Below are 23,231 nucleotides of genomic sequence, written 5' to 3'. Positions count from 1 at the left end.
TAAACGATTTAACGTGAATCAGTACAACTACTCCTATATCCACGATCCTGCTTGAATAAGAGAATCCAATTTCAATAGAATTCCTTGTATTGAAAGCCAATCGATCAGTCGGGTAACCTTAGATCGATTAACGGGTTCATTGAGGTTATGTCCTTAAATTCTCTCGACTTTTAGACTATAAATACTTCGCAGCTTACTTGCAATGTACCTTCTAACACTATCCAATATTTAGGAAATGAGTTTCGAAAACGTCTTTCTAACTAGGTTGAGTAAACTGTTACAATAGGAACATTACCAACTAGATCAATTTGCTTGGAAAACTAGATTATCATATACAAGAAACAATCACCTAATCTTTAAGGATATGTAAATGAGATCTTTTCAGGGAAAAGCTTGATAGCTTTAGAAATCTTGTGTGTGTTGAAGTATTTCATTCTTTGAAAGTTTGCTAAAATATGTTCTTAAGCTTGAGAGAATTAGAATCTTGTAGATTTTGATTGCGTAGAGTTTTAATAATGATTGTGTTTATACCACATGATATATATAAGAGGCTGTCAATAAAGAGCCATTGGAGAGCTCGTCTCAAAATGTCATTCTTTGTATCTCCACCGAAAAATTTCTCGTTGGTAGTAGGGGTGTGCATTCGGTTCGAACCGAACCGATCAAATCAAGAATCGAAGAAATAAAATCTATCGGACCGACGCGGACCGAATTTAGGAATGAGATCGAAACGGAATCGAGCGAAATCAACCCTCGATTTCGATCAGGTTCGGTCCAAACCGAACATACGAGACAGATTTTGTGAAAAAGTCTTTTTTTTGTGAAAACTAAAAAATTTACTAGAAAATCACAAGAAATCACCTCTAAAATCATACAAGATGCTCAGATCTGGAGGGAAAGAGGCAAATCTGTAAAACTAATGTATATGAGGCTCAAAACTCTCTTTGCCCAATTCATTAGCTTGGAAAACAAAAGAGAAACATCATCACAGCCTCTTCAGTCGCCAGATCCTCACCCCCACCTCGAACTCACCCAGCGGGGAATTCGAAACTGCAGCGTGAGTCCATACATAGCCTTATTCTTTTGTCAAATTCACTAAAAAAATTCATGTCGCAAACACAGTGGCTGAGCGGAAGGCGACGCAGTGGTTGAGTGGACGGGGGTTCAAACTACAGAACGAGAAATGGGTTGTTGGGTTGTGCGAGTCGTGGCCGGAGAAGAGCCGCGAGAAAGGCATCGTCAAACAGGAAAAAAAAAAGAGGAGAGGCTAGAGCTTGAGAATTGAGTGCGGCGCAGCTGTCAGCTGTTTGAATTGTAGATTAAAAACTAGGTTTGGCTGATTTGCAAAAGAAAAATAGTTAATGTAACAGCCCGACTCCAGACTTGACGGCTATCCCCACAGACCAACACGAGTATTTTCTAGCGTGTTTTGTCCTCACTCGTACGCTCCCCGAGAAACTTTTCAAGGGAGTCACCTATCTTGGAATTGCTCCAAGTCGAGCACGCTTAACCTTGGACTTTCTTCCATGTGGTCACCAGAAAAAAAAGATGCATCTTATTAGTATGAGTAGCACCAATCAAATCATTTAAGCTCTTCTTGAATATTCAGTCTCATGCCTACATGTTCTCGAAATCTCTCTCTTTCTGGTGTGTTTCGGTTCGTTCATGTACCCCTTCGCTTCGAAGCACATATAGGAGTCACTCTTTGTACGTGCCTTGTGCACCGTGCGATCACTCCTTACTTCTGCCCCAGGCGCCACATGCCCACCAGCTTCTGCTTGGTTCGTCCTCGAACCACACCATACTACGAGAGGTACGACTCTGATACCAACTATAACAGTCCGACTTCAGACTTGACAGCTATACCCACAGACAAACACGAGTCTTTTCTAGCGTGTTTTATTCTCACTCGCAAGCTCCCCGAAAAACTTCCCAATGGGTCACCTATCCTGGAATTGCTCCAAGCCAAGCACGCTTAACCTTGGAGTTTCTTCCATGTGGTCACCAGAAAAGAAGATGTATCTTGTTAGTATGAGTAGCACCAATCTAATCATTTAAGCTTACTCGAATATGCAATCTCATACCTACATATTCTCGAAATCTCTCTCTTTCTTGTGTTTTGGTTCGTTCATGTTCTCCTCCGTTTCGAAGAACTTATAGGAGCCGCTCTTTGTCCATGCCTTGTGCACCAGCGATCACTCTTTACTTCTGCCTCGGGCGTCATAGTTAAATTATGGGTTAATTGCCCATAAAATACTGAACTTTCATCCAATTCTGATTTCGCATACAAACTTTGAACTGTGGCATGATAATTACTAAACTTTCGATTTTATCTGATTTTGCTACTAATTCAAATTTCGGCCAAATTTCAGGCTAATATGGCCTGTCAATATTTGACGTGACGTATTTATTCTTGCGTGGCAATTAGTTGGCAAAATAATATTTTTTTATTTAACTTTTTATCAATAAAAAAAGAACAGAAAGCAAATAACTCAAATTGTCAGTGACTTAATATATCAACTCAAATAATAATATTTTTTAAATTAACTTAATTTATTGAATAAATTCAATCATAGTAAGGGGATTCTTCGAATGTAAGTGTATCAGCCAAAAAATATTTTAATTATCAATAAATTAATATATCAAATCAAATTAAAAAATTAAAAAAAGAACACAAAAAAATAACTCAAATTTGCTTTCTTCGAATTTTTTCATGCAAATAACATGCACTACAAATCAAATTAATCAACTCGTTTGACTTTTTGGGCGCCGAACATAAGGGGATTCATCCCTTAAACACAATTTCTTCCAATGCTTCTTATTTTAACGACCTAAATTTACCTTCTTGGAATTTCCTTACCATTATTGAATTTATTCAATTAATTAATTCAACTAAAAAAATATTATTATTTGATTTGATATATTAAGTTATTGATAATGTGGGTTATTTTCTTTGTGTTATTTTTTATTAATAAAAAATTAAATAAAAAATATTATTTTGCCAACTTATTGTCACACAAGAATAAAGAGTAAAAATTTAAAATGCCCACTTCCTTAGACTAGAATTTGGCCGAAATTTGGATTAGTAGCAAAATCAGATAAAATCCAAAGTTTAGTAATTATCACGCCACAGTTTAAAGTTTGTGTGCGTTTAAACCAGAATTGGATGAAAGTTTAGTATTTTATGGGCAATTAACCCTTAAATTATTAATAGCATTAATAAAAATATATTTATTAATTATAGCGGGTCGGTTCGGTTTTTGACGAGTTTTGGGTAGCCTGGAACCGTAACTGAACCGACAGAATTTCGGTTCCTAAATTTTGAACCGCCCCAGACCGAATCGTCTATTGGACCATTCCGAACCGACTGGTTCGGTTCGGTTTGGCAGTTCTGGTTCAATTTTGCTTACCCCTAGTTGGTAGTAGGTGAGATCACATATCTGCAACATCGTACATAATTTCTGAACCTTTGGATTATCTGTGGATTTGGTGTCAGACTTTTACGGTTTAGCAAAGCACCTTCAGCATCTTTGAAGATGGTTACTCTAAGGTAGCTATATCAATTATCTTACATTCAGCTCAGTGACTTCCTTGCTTATCTTTGTACACTTTGTTTAGTTGAGTGAATTCTTTAGTTGCGTAGATCATCAACATCCTTTCTTCTTACTTGTTAACTGATACATCGTCATGAATTTCCCCTTGACTAAGTACATGTAAAAAGAAACTTAGCTTCCTAACACGTGATCTGAAACTAATTACAACGTTGAGTAGGGGTGTAAAATCGGGTACCCGCGGGACGAAAACTGCCGAAAACCCCACCCTCACCCGACCCTCCTCCCCGATGCGGGCACCCGAATACCCGCAGCGGATACCCGCTGCGGGTATGAGGGTACCCTCACAGTCCCGCAATTTTTTTTTTTAATTGTAATTTTGCGGGTTTTTGGTCCCGCTGGAGGGTATTTTGTCCCGCATTTCACAAAAAAATTTGAAAATATCCTTTCTATTTTTTTTTAATTGTAATAAAATGTTTGGAGAGAAATTCAAGAAGAATCAACACACAAAATGATAGCCAGAGACAGAGAGATTAGATGAAACTAGGGCTTGGAATTTTTGGTTTAATTCATATTTCCTAATATTGTTAAATAAAATTATTTAATTTTAATTTTTAAATATTTATTGCGGGTATGCGGGTACCTGCGGGTATACCTGCGGGTACCCTCTACCCGCGATTTTTGAGAATTTGATACCCTCACCCGACCCTCCTCTTCAAATTTGGGTGAGGGTATAGCCGATACCCGCAACCCGAATTTACAGCCCTAACGTTGAGACATCATCAGGGGTTTTGGATATAAATTTGGTAATCATCAAAATATAGAAATTTCCCGACAGTTTGTAGTATTATCTTGTTAGCTTGTCCCTTTTCTACTATTATCTTGTTAATAAGCCTTGTCAGGTTAATATTGGGAAAAACTAACAACCGGGCCAAAATTAGAAAAAAAGTTAAAAATTTATCTATCTTGAGGGAAAAAAAAAAATCATACTCCCTCCGTCCCATAAAAGAATATCACTTCGGGATGGTATGATTTTTAAGAAAAATATTGGTAGATGATGTGTTGAGTGGAAATCAGTGGTTGTGGTTGAATTGATTATGAGTTTATATAGAACTGAGTGATTGTGGTTAAAAAGAGAAAGTGAGGTCATATCCTAAAATGGAAGTGATACTTTTTTATGGACGGACGAAAATGGAAAATGAAAAATGAAAATATTTTGAATTTATAAGCAATTAATTAACCTTTTTATTTGGTCGCCTTGTGTGTCCAGCGTATCATTTTCGATGACTATGTCAGATTAAAATTGAAAAAAATCGACGACTTGACCAATATTAGAAAGAAATGAAAGGTAGATATCATGAAAAATAAAAATCTCAAATTTCTAAAAGAAATGTTTTTGATTTACAATTAACTAACCCTTAGTATTACTAACATTTTTTCTTTTTTGAATTGGACGAATGACGATGAAAGGATTTGTACCCTTATCACTAACTCATGTAAAAGGGAGTATTACCATTGAGTTACAATTAGAGCTGTAAATAAACAGAAGTACTCATAAACTATTTAAGACTTGACTCGATTTTTTTTTTGGAGATCAATTTTATAGTAAATGAGCTGAGCTCGAGCTTAATGTCAAACTCGATAAATTTATCAAGTCGAGTTCGAGCTTGACAGGTCGTTGAGCTCGCGAACATGTTTGGATTTGATTGTTCGCGAACCTGTTCACGAACCTTCAATTGAATTAGTGCGTTAGTCTTAAACGTGTCGAGCTCGAGTAACATATTAATTAAGAAGTTTTTCCTAAACTTTTTGACGAGTTCGAACTCAAATATCATGTATACAAACATCTAACGACCAAGTAGAAGCTCAAACTCGACATTATCGAATATAACACGAACCAAGCTCTAGCTCGGTAACTTGGTGACTAGCCGAGCTCGATCAACAAGATAGAAGCCTGAATCGAATTCAAGCCGAGCTCGAATATCCGAATATTTAAACGAGCCGAGCCTGTTTATATTCGACTCGACTCGACTCAGCTCGTTCATGGCTCTAGCCACAATTCTCGGATAATTTTATTAGCTATAATAATAAAATTTTCATGAGTGCATTTGACAATTATTTTCACTTTTCTGGTATTTACTATTTTAATATATTTTTTAAATTGATAATTGAATAATTTCTCAAAAATACATATATATCATTAATAATTGTAAAAAAAAATAGCCGATATATTAAATTTGGAAGAGCACCGACAATTTATTATTTATATATTTTTTATATTAGTTTGCCATGTTTTTTTACTTTGGATTAGTTTGCCAATTAGAGTACAATATTTATAAATAAATAAAATACCATTGATTATGTTCAAATTTGGTAGATATAATTCATAGTTCAATTCAATTAAAAAATGATCATTAGCTGCCAACGAAATCTGCACTTCATCTTTATTAACATATCTTTAGCTGTCAAATAAAATGTTATCAAGGAATACTACTATAAAAAATGGGTAACCTCGAAATTCGACCAATAATTACTTTAGTTGCATTTATATTCATAATAAATAAAATAATTTTATATCAGAATAATACATCTGAATTTGATTGGTAAATGATAATTTTACTATTCGTTCTCATCACAAAAATATACTTCCACCTTCCCAATTTTTAGTATCCATATTTTCTTTTTTGACCATTCCACATTTTGATATTCTTTTTTATCTTTAGTAAAAGTAGGCGAGACTCTTTCTCCACTTTAATTATTTTTAACACTCACATAAAAGGTGAAACCCTAATTCCACTCACAACACATTCAACCACTTTATTAAAACTCATATCACTTTCAAATGAATACTAAAAAGTGAGACATAGACAACATAATAATACTTGTTAATTATTCAAACATATTTAAATTTATAATTATAATTTGTCAAAGTAATTGGTTATACGTCTTAATGGAGACTCGAATATTACAGAATAACCCTTAATATAAAAAATTGAAATATTAATGAATTAGAAAAAAAAAATCACGTAGGTATGTTGATAAATATTTGTACACATTAAGATATGTTACTCATATCCAAATAATTTGAATAACAAAACACTTGAAATTAAAGAAAGCTCCACAAAGGCACATTGATAAATGTTTGTACCCATCTAACATGTATATACACTCGTATCTGTCCCAGTTTTGATTAGTTACTCGAACCCGTTTAATTTAATGAATATAAGTTTTTACAAATTTAATGTTTAAAGAAAATTATAATATTAAACCATATATTATTTGAATAGCTATAGTGATTTTCGTTCACTATGTCCTAAGATTCCATATATCAAATAATTGCATATTTGCATGTATATATAATATTTTTCAAATGAAAATAAAAATTATATTGTGTAAAATAAGAGTTATGAGAAAAAAAAATTATTTTGAAACTTTTAACTTGTATAATTTTTTTATTATAAATTTATTTTTTACATATTATATGTCAAATTAAAGCTCTTATCACAATCTTTAATTTGATATGTATATTAAAATTTTATTTTTAGGAAAAAAGAAATACAAAAATGGGAATTAAAAGGAAAAAGTAAAATAAACAAAGAAAATCTATACTATATTAAAAAGGCAACTTTGAATTGGAAATCAATTTCAAATTAATTTGAAAATTGAGTGATAATTTTGTAATTATAATAAAATTGAAGGTTTATTTGTAAACTATATTTTTTCTTTTTATTCTTTTTTCTTTTTCTTTTTTTATTTCTTTCTAAAATTATAAAATTTGACTAATTATAAAATATTTAATAGGCGTATCAAATTAAAGATCATGATTATAGTTTTAATTTGATATATTTTATGTAAATAATTGATTTAAAATGTAAAAAATTTATTTATTTGAAGATTAAAATTTTAAAACATTCTCTCTCCTCTCTCATATGTTTTTGAATAAATCTATTTTTCATCTTTTCTATTTTTATTTTTATTTTCATTTAATTTTTTTTAACTTATACTATCTTTTTTTTGCCTTTTCATAATATCAATTTTTATTATTGTGAATTTTTCTTTATTTTTCAATTTTCAACTCAAATATATTTAATTAAATTATTTTTTATTATAATTATAAATATGATCATTGAGTTGGTATCAATTTTATATAAATATAGAATATAAAAATATAATTATAAATATGATAATTAAGTTGGTATGAAAAATTTCTATATTTAATTCGAGACTTTTATATTGAGAAAGATTTTCACGTTGAAATTTCTAAAAAATATATATAGAATTGCAAGAAAAATAAAATATCTTTTTTATTAATCTTCATAAGATCATTAAGAAAAGAGTCAAATCCTATTACATAACATACTATCATTATGACGGGACGAATGAGAATTAATTAATGGCTTCCAGACGTCATCAATATGAAACAAATCCGATACAAGCCCAAAAAAGTTGACCGACACCGACTAGCTGTGACAGTGAACCATGATTTCGAAATGGGTGATTCTATTAAGGCTCAAAATTTAAAATACCCACCTTCATAACTTATCTATCAAAAATACCCACTTTCACAAAACACATATCAACCATATCCAACTCATTATTAATGCCAAAACTACCCCTCAACAAATCCTCAACAAATCCATCATCAAACCATTTCATGTTCAAATTATCAAAATTCAATTAATACATAATCAGGCCCAACATGCTTCCGTACAACTTCGAAATAATTCAAATCATAAATCAACAGTATACCTTTTGTCGATTGGTCACCTTCCGGAGCTTTAATCGCGTTTTACGGATTTCTTGCCTCCACGGCCTTCATCCAACCACACACTCGCAAGTGATGGTTGCAACCTTCTTCCTTCACTGTGTTCCGGCTTTCGCCGAATGGTCACCTTCAGGAATCAGTTTCCCTCCTTCACTGTGTCTCGACGCCAAATATTTTTGTTGAAAAATGAAAAGAAAATATTTTTACTAAACCGGAATAGTTGGACAAAAACTAAGTGTTTATAGAGTAATTATATAAAATTTAATTTATTTCATAAAATACTCCCCAAGGGAGGAGACTACTTGTTTAGCTACGCATAGTAGCTAATACTTGTGTACATAAAAAATAAAAAGGAACTAAAACTAAAACGAAAAACTTTGAAAACAAAATTAAAAATTACAAAGATAATTTCTAGAGAGAGGAAGTGGTGTGTGAAAATGTTGTGATTTTTCGGATGATCTTCTTCTCTCCAGCACTTGTGTTTATATAGAGGTTTGATCCCCTCTATAATGGCTTAGTTGTTGGCCTTGGATTCCATCCTCGTGGCCAGCTTGCTTGAATATGACATCCACCTTCTTTTGTCGGCCTTGATTGCCGACACTTGTTAGTGGCATCACATGGTGCTGGACCCTTGCTTTATCGCCTTGTGATAATGCTGGTAGGGGCCGGCTGCTTTTCTTTCCACTCACTTTTGTCCTGGAGCGTTTGGTGAGTGGTCCTCCTGTTCTTCCACCCACTTTTGTCGTTTCTTTCGTGGGTGCGATCCTTGCTGTGAATCACATAATTCACTCAGCTTTGTCGGCCACCTTCCTTTTTTGGTGCCCGAGGTGTCCTTCCCTTTGGAGTCTGATGTTTATCATGTTCATCAGACCGGAACCTCCTTTTATCCGGCTTTGGAAAGAATCCTTTGCCGAATTCTGGCTCCTTCTACGATGAGCATTGATCGCAGACTTTCTCGATCCAATGGCCTAGATGAGCCATATTGCAAAACTTGCGACGAGTCTCCTGGCTCCCCGCAATCCTGTTCTTCCAAATCATTTGCCGTTTCTTCTCGAAGGATTCTTCGGCAAAAGAAGTTGTTGTTCCTGTCATGGTATTAACTAGGAACGTTCCCAGATCCGAGCTTTGATAGAACTTGAATCTGGACTTCATTTTGTCCATCTCTGTGAGACAGACCCATAGACCCCATGCTCGTCTAGTGGAGATTTGTTCCTCCGTGAATGTTGAGACGATTGCGGCCTGGAAGTCGGGAACTTTGATCCTATTAAGGGCTCCCGTATCAGGTCTCCGAAGCTTAATGAAGTGGAAAGCTTCACGGATTCCTTTTCCGACCGGCTCTGGCGCTGCACTGAAACAGTACAATTCCAGAACATCTCCCCTTTTGAGGGACTCGTTGTTCTCCCATGTGTCGAACACCGTTTTCTGGATCCATTTTGGTAGACCCTTTATTTCGGTGAAGGCTGGGGCGGTGGTATAAACTGAGGCCAAAGCCCCAAACTCATACCATTCCTTGACATCGTTTGGATTGGCTCCTGGAGTCGTCCAAACCCTTGGATATTTTCCGGCAACATCAACCCGGCAATTTCCCGGATTAATGCCCTTCCTTGTGAGAAGTTTCTCCCACCTGTCCTGGTACATCTGCCAAGAAGGAAAAATTTCAAAAAAGTCAGTATCAACCTTAACTTGGCCTGTCATGGGCCTAAGATTGATCTCTCCCTCTTTTACCCCAGAGGTGGAGGGTTGACATGTTGATTCAGGGTGTGACCCCTTAACAACATCTTTTCCTCGAGAGTCTGGCTGTGAAACCATTGTCTCAGGACTTGTGCTAGGGGTACTTGAATCCCCTGCTACAGGTAATCCGCCCTGTACGAAAAGCATTGCTTTAGCCCGATTTTCACGGACAGCGCGCAAGAGCGGCTTGTTGGTTGCTTCCTGAAGATTGAACATCCTCATGAAGCAAGCATCGATTTGGCTAGATACTTTGGCTTCGTCAGCCGCTTGTATCTTTCCAGCTTGTTTAGTGTGTAGTACACACTTTTGCCATTCTTGTTGTAGCAGCTCTAGACTTTCAAAGAGCTGCGCCTGTTTTGCCTCGATGGCCTCCACCTCAGGGAGCTCCATCCCTTGTAAGGAAATCTGCAAGAACATTCTGATCAGATTTCAAAACGACAATATCATAATCATAATATTGGCATTCTGCTTGCCATCTAATCAATCTAGCCTTTTCAGGTTTAGATTCAATCTTTTTAGTTAAGAAAGCTTTAACGTTGGTGTTATCTACTTTCAAAACAAATTTTTTAGCAAGTAAGAATAGCGGCCATTTTTTGAACGCCTTTCTGACTGCAAAAAACTCTTTCTCGTTTATGTGTCATCGCACAGCCTCGTCGTTGGAGAAAAGACCGCTACAATATCTGCAAGGTTCTTCTCCAAAAGGGGTGATCTTTGTGAGCACTGCTGCCCACCAGAAATCACTCGCGTCGGTGTAGAGGACCAAATCATCCTCGTCTTGTGGTATTGAAAGTTTTGGGAGATTTTTGCAGATCTCTTTCAACTTCTTCATACCCTCTCGATGTTCCTCCTTCCAAATGAATGGAACATCTTTCTTCAGTAGTGGACTGAAGACCTTTCTGTGTTCTGCAAGGTTTTTGATAAACATCCATGCAAAATTGACAACCCCAAGAAAACTTTGGAGCTGCTTCTTTTCTTTGAGATCCTCCGGGAAACCCTGGACTTTTTCCACAATATGATCTTGTAGAATAATCCCAGATTCATCAATCTCGATCCCCAGAAACTCCATCTTCTGGGTGGCTATGACTGCCTTCTTTTCTGACAGCACTAGTCCTTCTTGTTGACAAACATCCGCAAAGATCTCCAGATGCCTAACATGTTCATGAATGTTTTTTGATGCAATAAGGATGTCATCAATGTAAACAAACATAAACGAAGAATAATCTTTAAAGAGATTATCCATCTTCCTTTGGAATATCTGAGGCGCGTTGGCTAACCCCATTGGCATGACATTCCAGACATAATGTCCTTGTGGAGTTGAGAAGGCTGTGAACTTCTTACTCCCTTCCTCCATGCGAATCTGGTAAAAACCTGATTTGCAATCGAACTTTGAGAATACCCTTGCACTTCTGATGCAGTTGATAAGGTGTTCTCTGCTCGGGATGAAATATCCATCGAACTCAAGAATGTCATTAATCCCTTTATAATTAATGACCAATCTTGGCTTTCCTCGCTTGATCTCCCCATGATTTCTCACCAGAAATCCAGGACTGCTGTAGGGTGATCTTCCTTCTTCGATCAGCTTTAAATCAAGGTGTTTCTTGATTATACTCATCATATCCTGTTGATCTCTAGGGTTCATCAGGATAGGTCTGAACCATACGAACTCATGCTCCTTTCCAGTTTTGACTTTCAAGGTTGCTCTGAGCTGGTTCTTGTCCCACCATGCTAAAGGATCCTCGTGGTAACACTTCTGGATTCTCCTTTTGACGTCGGCAATGGACACCTGTTCTTCTTCCTTAATATCTTTGTGTGATATCAGGGACACTTTGAGGATTTGAGTTTCTTCCTTGGAGAGATCTGGGAATCCCTCTGTTCTGCATTTGAGCAAAACTTCTCCGAATCTCCGTTGATCCTTCATTTGTGGTCTCCGGAGTCTGCCATCATCACCACGCTTGCTGCGGAATTTGATTGGCATTGATCGATGAAAAGCTCCATTGAGCCTTTGCACAATGATTTTGTGGTCACAATTGGTTGTGAACACTAGCCTCCTGGCTTCATTGTCTTGTATGTACCGCTTGAAACTTTGCAGAAAATTATTTCCGAATAATATATCTGCTCCGGTATCATGGAAATAAATTGGTGGAGTTTTGACCTTGTACCAAGGTGTCTGTCCTGCTCCTCCGATCAGTATTTCCGTCTGTTTTACTCCCTTTGATAGAAGTAAAATCTTTTTGGAGAAATCCCTTCCTGCAATTCGAGGTAGATCTTCTTCAACTTCTGCTGGAAAGACTCCTCGTTTTGCTGTACAGATTCCTGCTCCTGAATCCACATAAGCAGCAAAATATTCTGCTTTGTATTTCTCGTATAACATCCCTACAGAGATGTATATCGAGAATGGACTTGTCATTAGATCATCAACCTTTGCCGTCCGATTGTGATCTCCATTCTTCCTGATTTCCATGACCATGGCTTATATTTGTCAAGGAAATCTCGTCCTAAAATCAGGACGTCTGCTTCTTGTCCGGCTTGGCCTTCGGTCTGAATTTCAAAACCTCCAACCTCCAGAGTTCCGATGTATCGGTTGTCACCTGGATTTGCCAAATAATACAACGAACTACAAGGAAACTGGTTTTCCCTGCTTGTTGTATCAAATCTTGTGGAAACTTGTCTCCATCCTTCGGGACATTTGAGCTTGATTCTCATGTCCTGAGCTGGTGTTTCCTGGATCGTCCTTCTCTCATATGATTGAGAGAAACTCCTTGTTATAGGCCCTGAAGTTAGCCTATTTCCTTGGAATGATAGCCTTGGTGCTCCCAGTCTGAGACTCTGAGTGTGGTTGAGCACCTGCTTGTCTCCAATGTCGATGTCGATTTCTCTGATCTGAGGAATCTCCACTCGGTTTGGATTGACTGCCTTGGCAACCTCCTTGAATATTTCTGGAATTTCAATATATTCTCTTCCCAGAAATAATTCCGTGTGATGGGAATTTGATAAGGCATACGAGACTTGATAAGTCAGTGAGTATGGCCTATTTCCATCCGTCATGTATTCCTTCTTCTTGTAGTCCTGATAGAGAGTCAGGGCTCGGCTAAAGGATGAATCTTGCAGATTATAAGCGATTTGTGGATAGAACTCGGTTATAATCTTCTTAGCATAGAGATTGCCTGAAAAAGCTCCAAGAATTGAACCCCTGGCATCTCTGATCCTTTTGTCGCAGAGTGCGACATCAATTGGTTGATCTGTCCCTGGGAAAAGGGAAGATTTGATTACCAACTGAATTGCTCCAATATGAATCCATTTCATCGTATTTGCGACTTCTGGCTTCATTTTCTTGAGATCCTGCCTTATTTCTTCGGCTGGAACCAGCTGGATTTCCACCTGATTACTTGTGATTTCAATTGGAAGCGCCATTTCTTGGCTCATGACGCCAAAATAGACATGATGCTTCCTTTTAGTTGGAATCAAGCTATATAAAACTCGATTCAATCTTCCATTGGAAAACCCTTGATAGGTTTGAACCTCTTCGGTTTCTCTCTTGAGTTTTCTCACGAGCTTCTTCACCACCTCTTCTTGTGGAATCAGGAAATGGCTGGTAAATCCATTCTGATCCTCCTTCTGGGTGTGGTGAACCTCTTGCTCCTCTTTAGTCTGACTCGTCTCCGGTTGATCCATCGGTCATCTCCGAATCTTCAGAACTAAAGACTTCTTCCTGCTCATATATACTCTCATCAGAGGATATATCTTCGAACTGATACACGGGTATCAATTCCTGATGATAGATGGCGTCTTCGATATCCGGTGTGGATTCGAATCTCCTTATCATCTTTTTCTCGTTGTCTGGGCAATTGGTAGATATATGCCCTTTTGCACCGCATGTCCAGCAGTTGCAATCTTTAAAACTTTCATTTGTTTTGGCTTGAGTACGCCTGAAAGTTTTCCTCGCCGGGGTTCTCTTTTGAGAAGAGAAACGGTTCCTTGATGGTCCGCTCCGTTGGCCTGATTTGTAGAAGCGTGCCTTCTGTCTGGTCCACATAGTTCTTGGCTTCCAAGAACTCCTTCTGGACTTTCTTTCATAGGGTTGATACCTATGTTTCTTTCGGCTTTTCCTTTGATACAGCAACTCAGCACCAATCTCTGTTGGAAGATCAATGTTGTCGCACATCAATGGAGATTTCTTGTTGAGTCTCCTCAATCTCTTGAGATTCCTCTGGTCCGCTGCCTTCTGGCACCATTCGGACAGCTTCTTGTGAACATAAGACATCCTCCTCGAGGCACTGTCAAGTGGATATCCTCCTGGTGAAACATACTCATTGATGAGCATTTCCCTCCAGGGACTTGGAAACTTTGGAAAGAAGAGATCCATGGCCTTCTGATCTTCCACTTCCCCCATATGGACATATAGGGTGTACAGTCGCAGAAATTTATCGAGAGCTTTTGGCTCCAGCACTATCAACCTTAGATTGTAAAGTGCCTGTTGATATTTCTTGCGTTTTTCCTCTGCGGATCCTTCGAAAAAATCCATTCCCAAGAAATGGATTTTAATCTGTTTAGTAATTTCCTTAATGATGTCATATAAGGACGTGCTACTAAACCACTCATCCCTGGTTGAAACTTCAAGTCTTTCCCAGTATTGTTTTGCCATCCCTGCCAAGCTGGCTTCGAAGACTCTGGCAAATTCTTTCTTGTCGTAATCAATTGTAGCAATCACGACTTTTAATGATGAAGCCCATTCGTCGATGAGACCCTCCCAATCTTTGAAACTGGCTTCGTCGAGGTTGAGAATCAATCCGTATGGATGGATTGGTTCTAGTGTGACCTTTCCAACAGGAGTATCCTGCATCTGAGGCTTCCGTCGCCTGGTTCGTTGGAACTGGCTTGCATCGTCTTGAGCTGACCCCTTCTTTGACGATTCTTCTCCTTGAGGCTCTGTTTTGGGAACCTCATCTCCTTGGTTCATCTTTAGATCCACCATGTTGAGGTTAGCAAAAGATTCTGCTAACTCTTGTAGATCTTCTAATCCGATTCTGTCAAGGCTATCCATGATATTTGCCTTTCATAATTCGGATTATATCCTCCGGCTGCAACTCTTTGGGTGTTGCCTCGAATAGAGATGTAGACGTCGGGTCTTTAGACCATTGATTCCGAATTTTTCCGGAACATGGTTTTCGCCTTTCGATCTCCTCCATTCTTTTCTGGATATCACGCAAGAGGGTTAATATTTCCTCTTGTTTGAGTGATATTCTGCTTAGCTCCATCGGTAGATCGTACAGCTTGATGCCATAATATTCCACCGTCTTCTGGATCTCCCGCAAGTTGACGTTGTCGGAAGAGCTTGGCTCGATCTTTTGGTAGCTTGGAAAAGCTACTCCCGCCTTGTCTTTTGGTTCCATCAATCGTGCGACTGATGGGCCTCGTCTCTGGTTCGTTCAATCGCCGTCCTGGTTGTGGCGAGTCCCATGAGGTTCTCATGGTAGAATTGGATACTCGTAATAATATCACGAATAATCTCGACATCTTCTCCTCGTCGTAAGTTGGTAACGAGGACTCGATTGTTCCAGTTTAGTCCGTCTAGTAGACGGGTGATTTCGCTCTCCAAATGTTGGAGAGTATTTCTGTATGGTACACATCTCGGACTCTCGTCCGGATCCATAATTTTCAGTGGAGTCTCCTCCCACATGGGTTAATCATAAAATAAATTAAAAATAATATAATTCCTCTATAAAAACCCGCTCTGATACCATTTTGAGAAGCGCGGGATCAATTTGAACAATTTCCAATTAAATCATTTTTTTTTAACAGTACGTGACGTTGTCTCACAGTCCAGACCCAGATTACAAAGTAACCTATCGGACACGAGGAAAGTTTCCAGCCGATATACTAGTCAAGCTTAATTAGGCAAAAGATGGGAGATAAAGAGAAATTAAGTATAAGGGTAGGAATGGTATTTCACTATGAAGTGGGTATTTTTCATAGATGTTTTATATAGGTGGGTAGATTTGATAGATATATTATAAAAGTGGGTATTAAAAACCATTTGCCCTTCTATTAATAGCCCCAATTTTACTCTCTATAACCCTTATTTAAAATAATAATAATAAATAATTATAAATGTATTGTTTTATCTTATGCCCATAGCCCTCAAACTAAATTCCTAGATAATTCTATTCATATCCCATTTTATATTTTATTCAAAGTTTTTCCATTTAATTGCGTCAAGGTTTCTGGTTGAATGTAAATAGCTTCTATATGCATATACACATATTACAATTTCGTTGCTTGGAATTCTACTACTTTTGTGAGCAATTCATTAAATATTTTTTTCGATCGGTGGAGCGCAACAACAATAAATATTTCCATCATATACTTTCAAAATTTCTAAAATAGAAATAAGATGATTTATTTTAGTTTCCTTTTTTCCGAGCAAGTTTGAATTTTTTCATAGTTGAATTTGTGGTTGTCGATGTGTGGAGTTATTTGAGTTGAGTGGGCTTCTGCTGTTGTTCTAGACTGTTGTGTAGCATCAGTCGTTGAGCGAACGTCGTCGCCAATGGTGCCTAGCAGAGAGGTCGTGTTTGATTCACCAAAGAAATAAAGGCGAATAGAGTCTTGAAGGTGTGTTATAGAAGCTTGAAATTTGGAGTTGCAGGCAGGCTGAGGAAGGGGAAATGGACGATTGTGGTGATAATAAAATGGCTAGAAAGAGAATGAGGATATTTGGGGAGTTATAGGATACAATAGTATATTTATAATTATTATTTTTCAGTTATTTGAATAGGGGCTACAGGGGAGTAAATTGAGGGCTATGAATAGATTTACCCTTTCGAAATTCCCGAAATAATTAGATAAATGCCGTTTACATGAAATTATGAATTCTTTGTAATAATAATATATACTCCCTCCGTCCATAAAAGAACTTCTTAGGAAGGGGTGACACGAGTTTTAAGAAAAAATATTATTGAGTCTATAGAGAGTGGATAAGGGCTTATACTACACTAGGTAGTAATGAGGTAGTTAGAGGATAGTACCATAGTGGAGGTCTTAAAAATGGGGTAGCAAAAAATTGAGGTAGCAATGTTGCTATCCGGTTCCGTGTCTCAGAGATGGGTCACACGCTAATTTTTTACTATAATTTTCGTATGTTATTATTTTAATTTTCTTTCTTTTTTTGCTTCTTTCTTTTTGTGCAGGTATTCAAGTTGCTTTTTATTTATTTTGTTTCAAGTTTTAGTTTTTTTTGTTAGTTTTTATATTCTTTTTTTTACCTTTGTTTTAAAATTCTAAACCCTGTTCTATTTTGCTTTTGAGTTGCCTTCTGTTTATTTATTTTTCTGAGTTTCTGTTCTTTTTTCCGTTAATTATTTTAATTTTTTTCTCTTTTTTTGTTACTTTTATTTTACAATCTTAGGTTCTGTTTTATTTTCCTTTTCATTTTTTTAGCATAACTATAATTTTTAAATTATATTTTATTATTAAAAAATTAATTTATTCGTATAATTATATTAATTTTATTGAAGTAAAATATAATATACAAATTAAAATACACAAGTTATATATATATATATATAGGGGCGCGCTCCAGTGAGACCCCCTATTTTTCGTGTAACATGAGTACAATGAATAAGACATATAATACTAATGAACAAAACGTATATCTAATGAACAAGATGTATATACTGATGAAAAATAAAATTTTAAAAATTCGTAATGAATAAGACATATATACTGATGAACAGGGCCATATATACTGATGAACAATGCAGTATATACTGATGAATAACAAAATTTAAAATATTATGCTCCCTCCAGGATTCGAACCCTGCGAAAAAAAACACCCTTCAGATACAATATCAGCCATAGGATTGATAAAATAAACGCACCAGATCGTGCCCTAGATCTCACTAAAATTAGGGGGTCTCATTGGAGCGGCCCCATATATATATATATATATATATATATATATATATATATATATGGGTCCATAAATAGTAATAATGATAGTGAGGTTCATGAATAGTAAAAAATGAGGTAGTGGCACAGTGGAGAAAATATGAGGTAGTTGAAAAAGGAGGTAGTTGTAGAGGTGTCACACATGTGACACCACTATGGAGTAGCACCATAGTGGATGTTCTAAAAGGTAATTGAGTGTATTGGGAGTGGTGAAAATGTGTTATAATTAATATTGAGACTTGTGAAAAGTGAAAAGTAAAAGGATTATAAGTGGTGAGGTATAGTCCAAAAATAAGTAGGAAGTTCTTTTGTGGACGTTCTAAAAAAGAAAGATAGGAAGTTCTTTTGTGGACGGAGGGAGTATAATGTAAATTTACATGATTTTTTTATGTAAGAGTATTAAAAAAAATCAATATTTTTATAGTTTTATTTATATAATTATAGTTTTAACGGGGTAGCAGCTGATGAATGTATTTTTTTAGGCAATCTCAAGAGAAGCCAAAGCATTCGAACTGGGAGAGACAAGATACTACGTTGTTGCCGTTTGCAGCGCCATAATTTGGCAATGCTTTTTCTTGGGTGCAATCGGAGTCATATACTACTCTTCATCACTGTTATCAGGCATCGTCATCACAGTTCTGCTTCCTGCAACTGAAGTATTGGCTGTTATTTTCTATCACGAGAGATTCCAAGCCGAAAAGGGCATCTCTCTCTTTCTCTCTCTTTGGGGTTTTGTCTCCTATTTCTATGGTGATATCAAACACAACAAAAAGAAGATGAAGAACAAAAACAACCATATAAATCTTGATAATAATGGCCAGACTGCAGAAACACAATTGGTGGATCAAACTCACATACCTTGACCACTTCCTTTTCTTCATCATTTTACATCATATTATTCACGTTTTACTATATATCATCAATGAATATGTATTCGTCATAATAATTAATATTGTCTAAAATTAATGATACTATTATTATTTTTTAGCTAGGGGAATGGGGCTGTGGGAAATGTTATACTATCTGTTTACATAATTGTTCGAATGTGTTGGAATGTATAAATTAATGATACTATTAAGCAGGGGCGTAGCCGGGGGGGGGGGGGGGGGGGGGGGGCTAGGGGGGCTGAAGCCCCCTCCCAAATTTTGATTTTTTTTAGTATATATATATATAGAGATATATGTTTATATTATAAAAGAAATTTGTTTTACAAAAATTGATTAGCTTGTTATATTCTTCCATTTATAATTAATTTAAGGATAATTGTGTTATTTAAAACTATATAATTTATAAAAATATCATACATTATTATCACTATTATGCTTGTCTTTTAATATATGCTCTTCCCTACTTTCGTTTTGTGTTTAGACGAGTACTCTTTTTCATTTTCACGGTTTTTCCCTCTGGGTTTTCAGTGAAAAGGTTTTAATGAGGTTCGGCCCTTAGTCTGCTCCTTCTGTGCTCTCAAGGGTTTTTTTTTATTTTTTCTTTCCTTTTTTTATATAAAATCGTCATTTAATAATGCTTGTCTTTTAATAGAAAATGCCTAAAATGGATGGAATGCCCAAAAAAAATTTGTTCGCTTTTATTACTATGCTTGTCTTTTATTATTATTGATTCTAGCTTGTAATTTATTGAAAATATATAATTTATGAAAATATTATTCGTTATTATTGTTATTATGCTTGTCTATTAATAAAAAAATGCCTAAAATGTACAAAATGACAAAAAAAAGTTTGTAATGTATTGAAATTAATTTTTAATATATTAAAACTATATAGTATATGAAAATGTTGTTCTTTATAATTACTATTATACTCGTCTTGTAATAAAAAATGCTTTAAAAATACAGAATGTCCCAAAAAAATTGTAATGTATTGAAACTAATTTGTTATATATATAAATTATATAATCTATGAAAATGTTGTTCTTTATTATTACTATTATGCTTGTCTTTTAATAAAATAATGCCTTAAATTAATATACAGAATGTCCAAAAAAAAAATTCTTGGGGGCTACCGCCTCCGAACCCCCGTGTAAGTTCAGCCCCCTCCCAAATTAATTCCTGGCTCCGCCACTGCTATTAAGGAGAGACAATCATTTTAAAGTGCATCAATGGTATTTTTTCTTTTTCTTTTTTAATGATGAGAGAATCCCTTGCAATTCGATTATATATATATATATAGGGGAGGGGAGGGTAAAAACAATTGTTAGAGTATAAAATAGAAATGGATCTATACCATTAATCTATCCATAATTCTGGTATAATATTTCGTGGCATTCCATCAGTATTTATTATGGTTCTGATATGTCAGTACACCTACTCAAATTCCTTAATTATTTATTGGTATACCGTATACGATATCTCAGTATACCTACTCAAACTCTTTTAATTATTCATTGGTATATTGATTACTAAAATTCTAGTAATATATTATCGTAATTAACACATTGTAATTATAATGTTAATAGTAAATTAAGTATCGTATTCGTATTAAACTAAAATGAAATCATAATGAATAATTCAACACGAATCTATTATATAGTAATAGCATTAAGCCTTAACCTATGTGGCATATCTAAAATCTCATTATTTCAAAATTTACAATATATAATCTTCATCATTTATTAATTAATTAACTATTACATTCTATATAAAGATTCATTAATCATAATAAATATAATTAATAATAAATATATATATATATATATATATATATATATAATAATATTAACATTACATATAATCTAAATTAATAAATTTATTATTTATTTTTTCTAGATAAAAATTAGATTTACATGTCTGATAAGAAAAAAATTATAATCTATATACGATAAATTATTTTAATTGAATGTTAGTGATTAGATGTATATTTGTTATTAATTTTATATTTCTCAATAGCGTACATATTATATGTATATGTTGCAATATATTACTCCCTCCGTCCACCAAAAATATGCCACTTTACTTTCGGCACGGGTTTTAATAAAATGTGAGTGAAGTTGGTAGTGGAGTAAGGGTCTGAGTTTAAATGTGAGTGGAATGGTGTGGACTCTACTATTAAAAATGGATGTGGCATATTTTTTGTGGACGGACTAAAAAGAAAATTGTGGCATATTTTTGGTAGACGAAGGGAGTATATTGTATGAATATATATATATATATATAGGGGTGGGCTACCGTGAGAGCACATCTTAAAATAAGAAATAAGAACAATTTTTAATGTATGAATTTTGTGTAGAACACGTATGAATTCGCTGTATAAAGGTATGAATTGTGAAAAATAAATTTTTGCTACCTTTGTGATTCGAACTCAGGACCATAAATCCATCCAACAGGATTACGAATCAACCGTAGATCTTGATGATCTAAGGGCTGAAAATGATTCTTATTTTATATCTTAAGAAATGCTCTTATTTTAGCCCTTCTATATTATCTTAAGAAATGCTCTTATATATATATATATATATATATATATATATATATATATATATATACACACATATATATATATATAATATTTCTATTCTTAATTTTCAATAAAATTAATTTTAAATTAAGTTTGAATTGAGACATGCACGTATATGTAAATTATAAACGGGTCCGGTCATTGATTTACATGTTTGCATAATAAGGCACAAATTCTATAAACTGATTACTTTAAAACAAAATCTTATTTTATGTCTATCAAAATAATTAAAATTTTATTTTTATTTTTTATAAAATAAATTCATACATTTTATTTATATAGGGAAGAAAAATATATTTTTCATTTATGCAAACTTTATTTGTTTCTGTTCGTCCATAATAATAATAATAATAATAATAATAATAATAATAATAATAATAATAATAATAATAATAATAATAATAATAATAATAAATTATGAAATTAGTAATGCATACATGAAGTATTTAGATAAAGAACAATAGAGGATATGATGTTAAAATATACTCCGTCCGTTCGCCAAAATTATGTAAAATTGCTTGGGCACGGGATTTAATAAAATTGGTGATGATTTTGATGTAGTGGAGAAAGGGTCCCACCACTTTATGAGATGTGTGGTTGAGATTGAGTTTTTGAGTGGGTTTTTTGTAAATAAAGAGTGTTAGTAAGGATAAAATATTAAAGAAGATGGTGGGACCATTGCCATAAAAGGAAAGTGACATAATCTTGGCGGACGCCAAATATAGTAATTTTTACATAATCTTGGCGGACAGAGAGAGTATTAGAAATCTTTAATCATGTATCAAATTTATAATAATCTCAATCGAGTGAAGAATGCATATAAATCACCTCATTTCACATTGAGTATTTTTAAAAGATTTCACCAAAATAAAACTTATACAAGAATAAGTTCTTGCTCTCCAAATTAAAAATCTACATTTAATTGGCGGAATGATTGAGACAATACAATTTGAATTGTTTTGTCAATTTAATTTGACCAAATTCATTTAATTAAATACATGGTCTAATTAATTTAATTTGAAAAAATAAATTGGTTTTATTAAGTAAATTATTTCTTCAAATTAATTTGATTATAAAATAATATATTTTGTATAAAATTTTAAAAATAAAATTTGGATTCAACATAGATTTTTTTTATGAAAATCTATCAATTAAATTACTAAATAAATTAATACAATTTGAATCTCGTGTCAACTTTCTTAAGCTACACACGAGATGATTTTCAAAACTTAGTTATGGTCTTTCAAACTTCAAACGAGATAATGTTCACGAGTCAATTTTATTCTTTCAATTTTCAAACGGAATGATGCTCGAAACTCAAGATTTGAAGATAATTAATGTTCACGAGTCCATTTTATTCTTTCAAATTTCAAACGAAATGATGCTCGAAACCCAATTATGATATTTCAAGCTTCACATGAAATAATGCACAAAAAATTGTCAAGATTTTTCAAGCTGCATACAAGATGATATTTAGAAGTTAGTTATGATCTTACAAGCTAAAGATGATAATGATCTTTAAAGCTACACACAAGATAATTCTTGTAACTTAATTGTGGTCATTCAAAGTTCAAATGAGATGATACTCACAAGTTAAATTTATTTTTTTTAGCTCCAAACGAGATGATTCTTGGAACCAAATTATAATATTTAGAACTAATAATGCATAAAAGTTTGTCAAGATTTTTTCAAGTTCCATACAAAATGATGTTTACAAGTTAGTTATGATGTTAGAAGCTCCAAATCATACAATCTCACAATTCAACT

At 34.5% G+C, this 23,231-nt stretch overlaps 1 protein-coding gene across 1 annotated transcript in view; it reads left to right on the top strand.

Moving 5' to 3' along the window:
• LOC130992424 (purine permease 3-like) overlaps nucleotides 1–18,981 on the top strand; it is a 28,302-nt gene extending 9,321 nt beyond the window's left edge. The window contains exon 2 of the mRNA XM_057917048.1: nucleotides 18,477–18,981. Within this exon, the coding sequence (XP_057773031.1) occupies nucleotides 18,477–18,857 (381 nt within the window). The 3' untranslated portion in view covers nucleotides 18,858–18,981. The remainder of the gene's footprint in view (nucleotides 1–18,476) is intronic.
• The last annotated feature ends 4,250 nt before the right edge of the window (nucleotides 18,982–23,231 follow it).

Source organism: Salvia miltiorrhiza, chromosome 7 (genome assembly GCF_028751815.1).
Source record: "Salvia miltiorrhiza cultivar Shanhuang (shh) chromosome 7, IMPLAD_Smil_shh, whole genome shotgun sequence".
NCBI lineage: Eukaryota > Viridiplantae > Streptophyta > Magnoliopsida > Lamiales > Lamiaceae > Salvia > Salvia miltiorrhiza.
The sequence above is the reverse complement of the archived record's forward strand: the minus strand, read 5'-3'. Positions and strand labels throughout refer to the sequence as shown.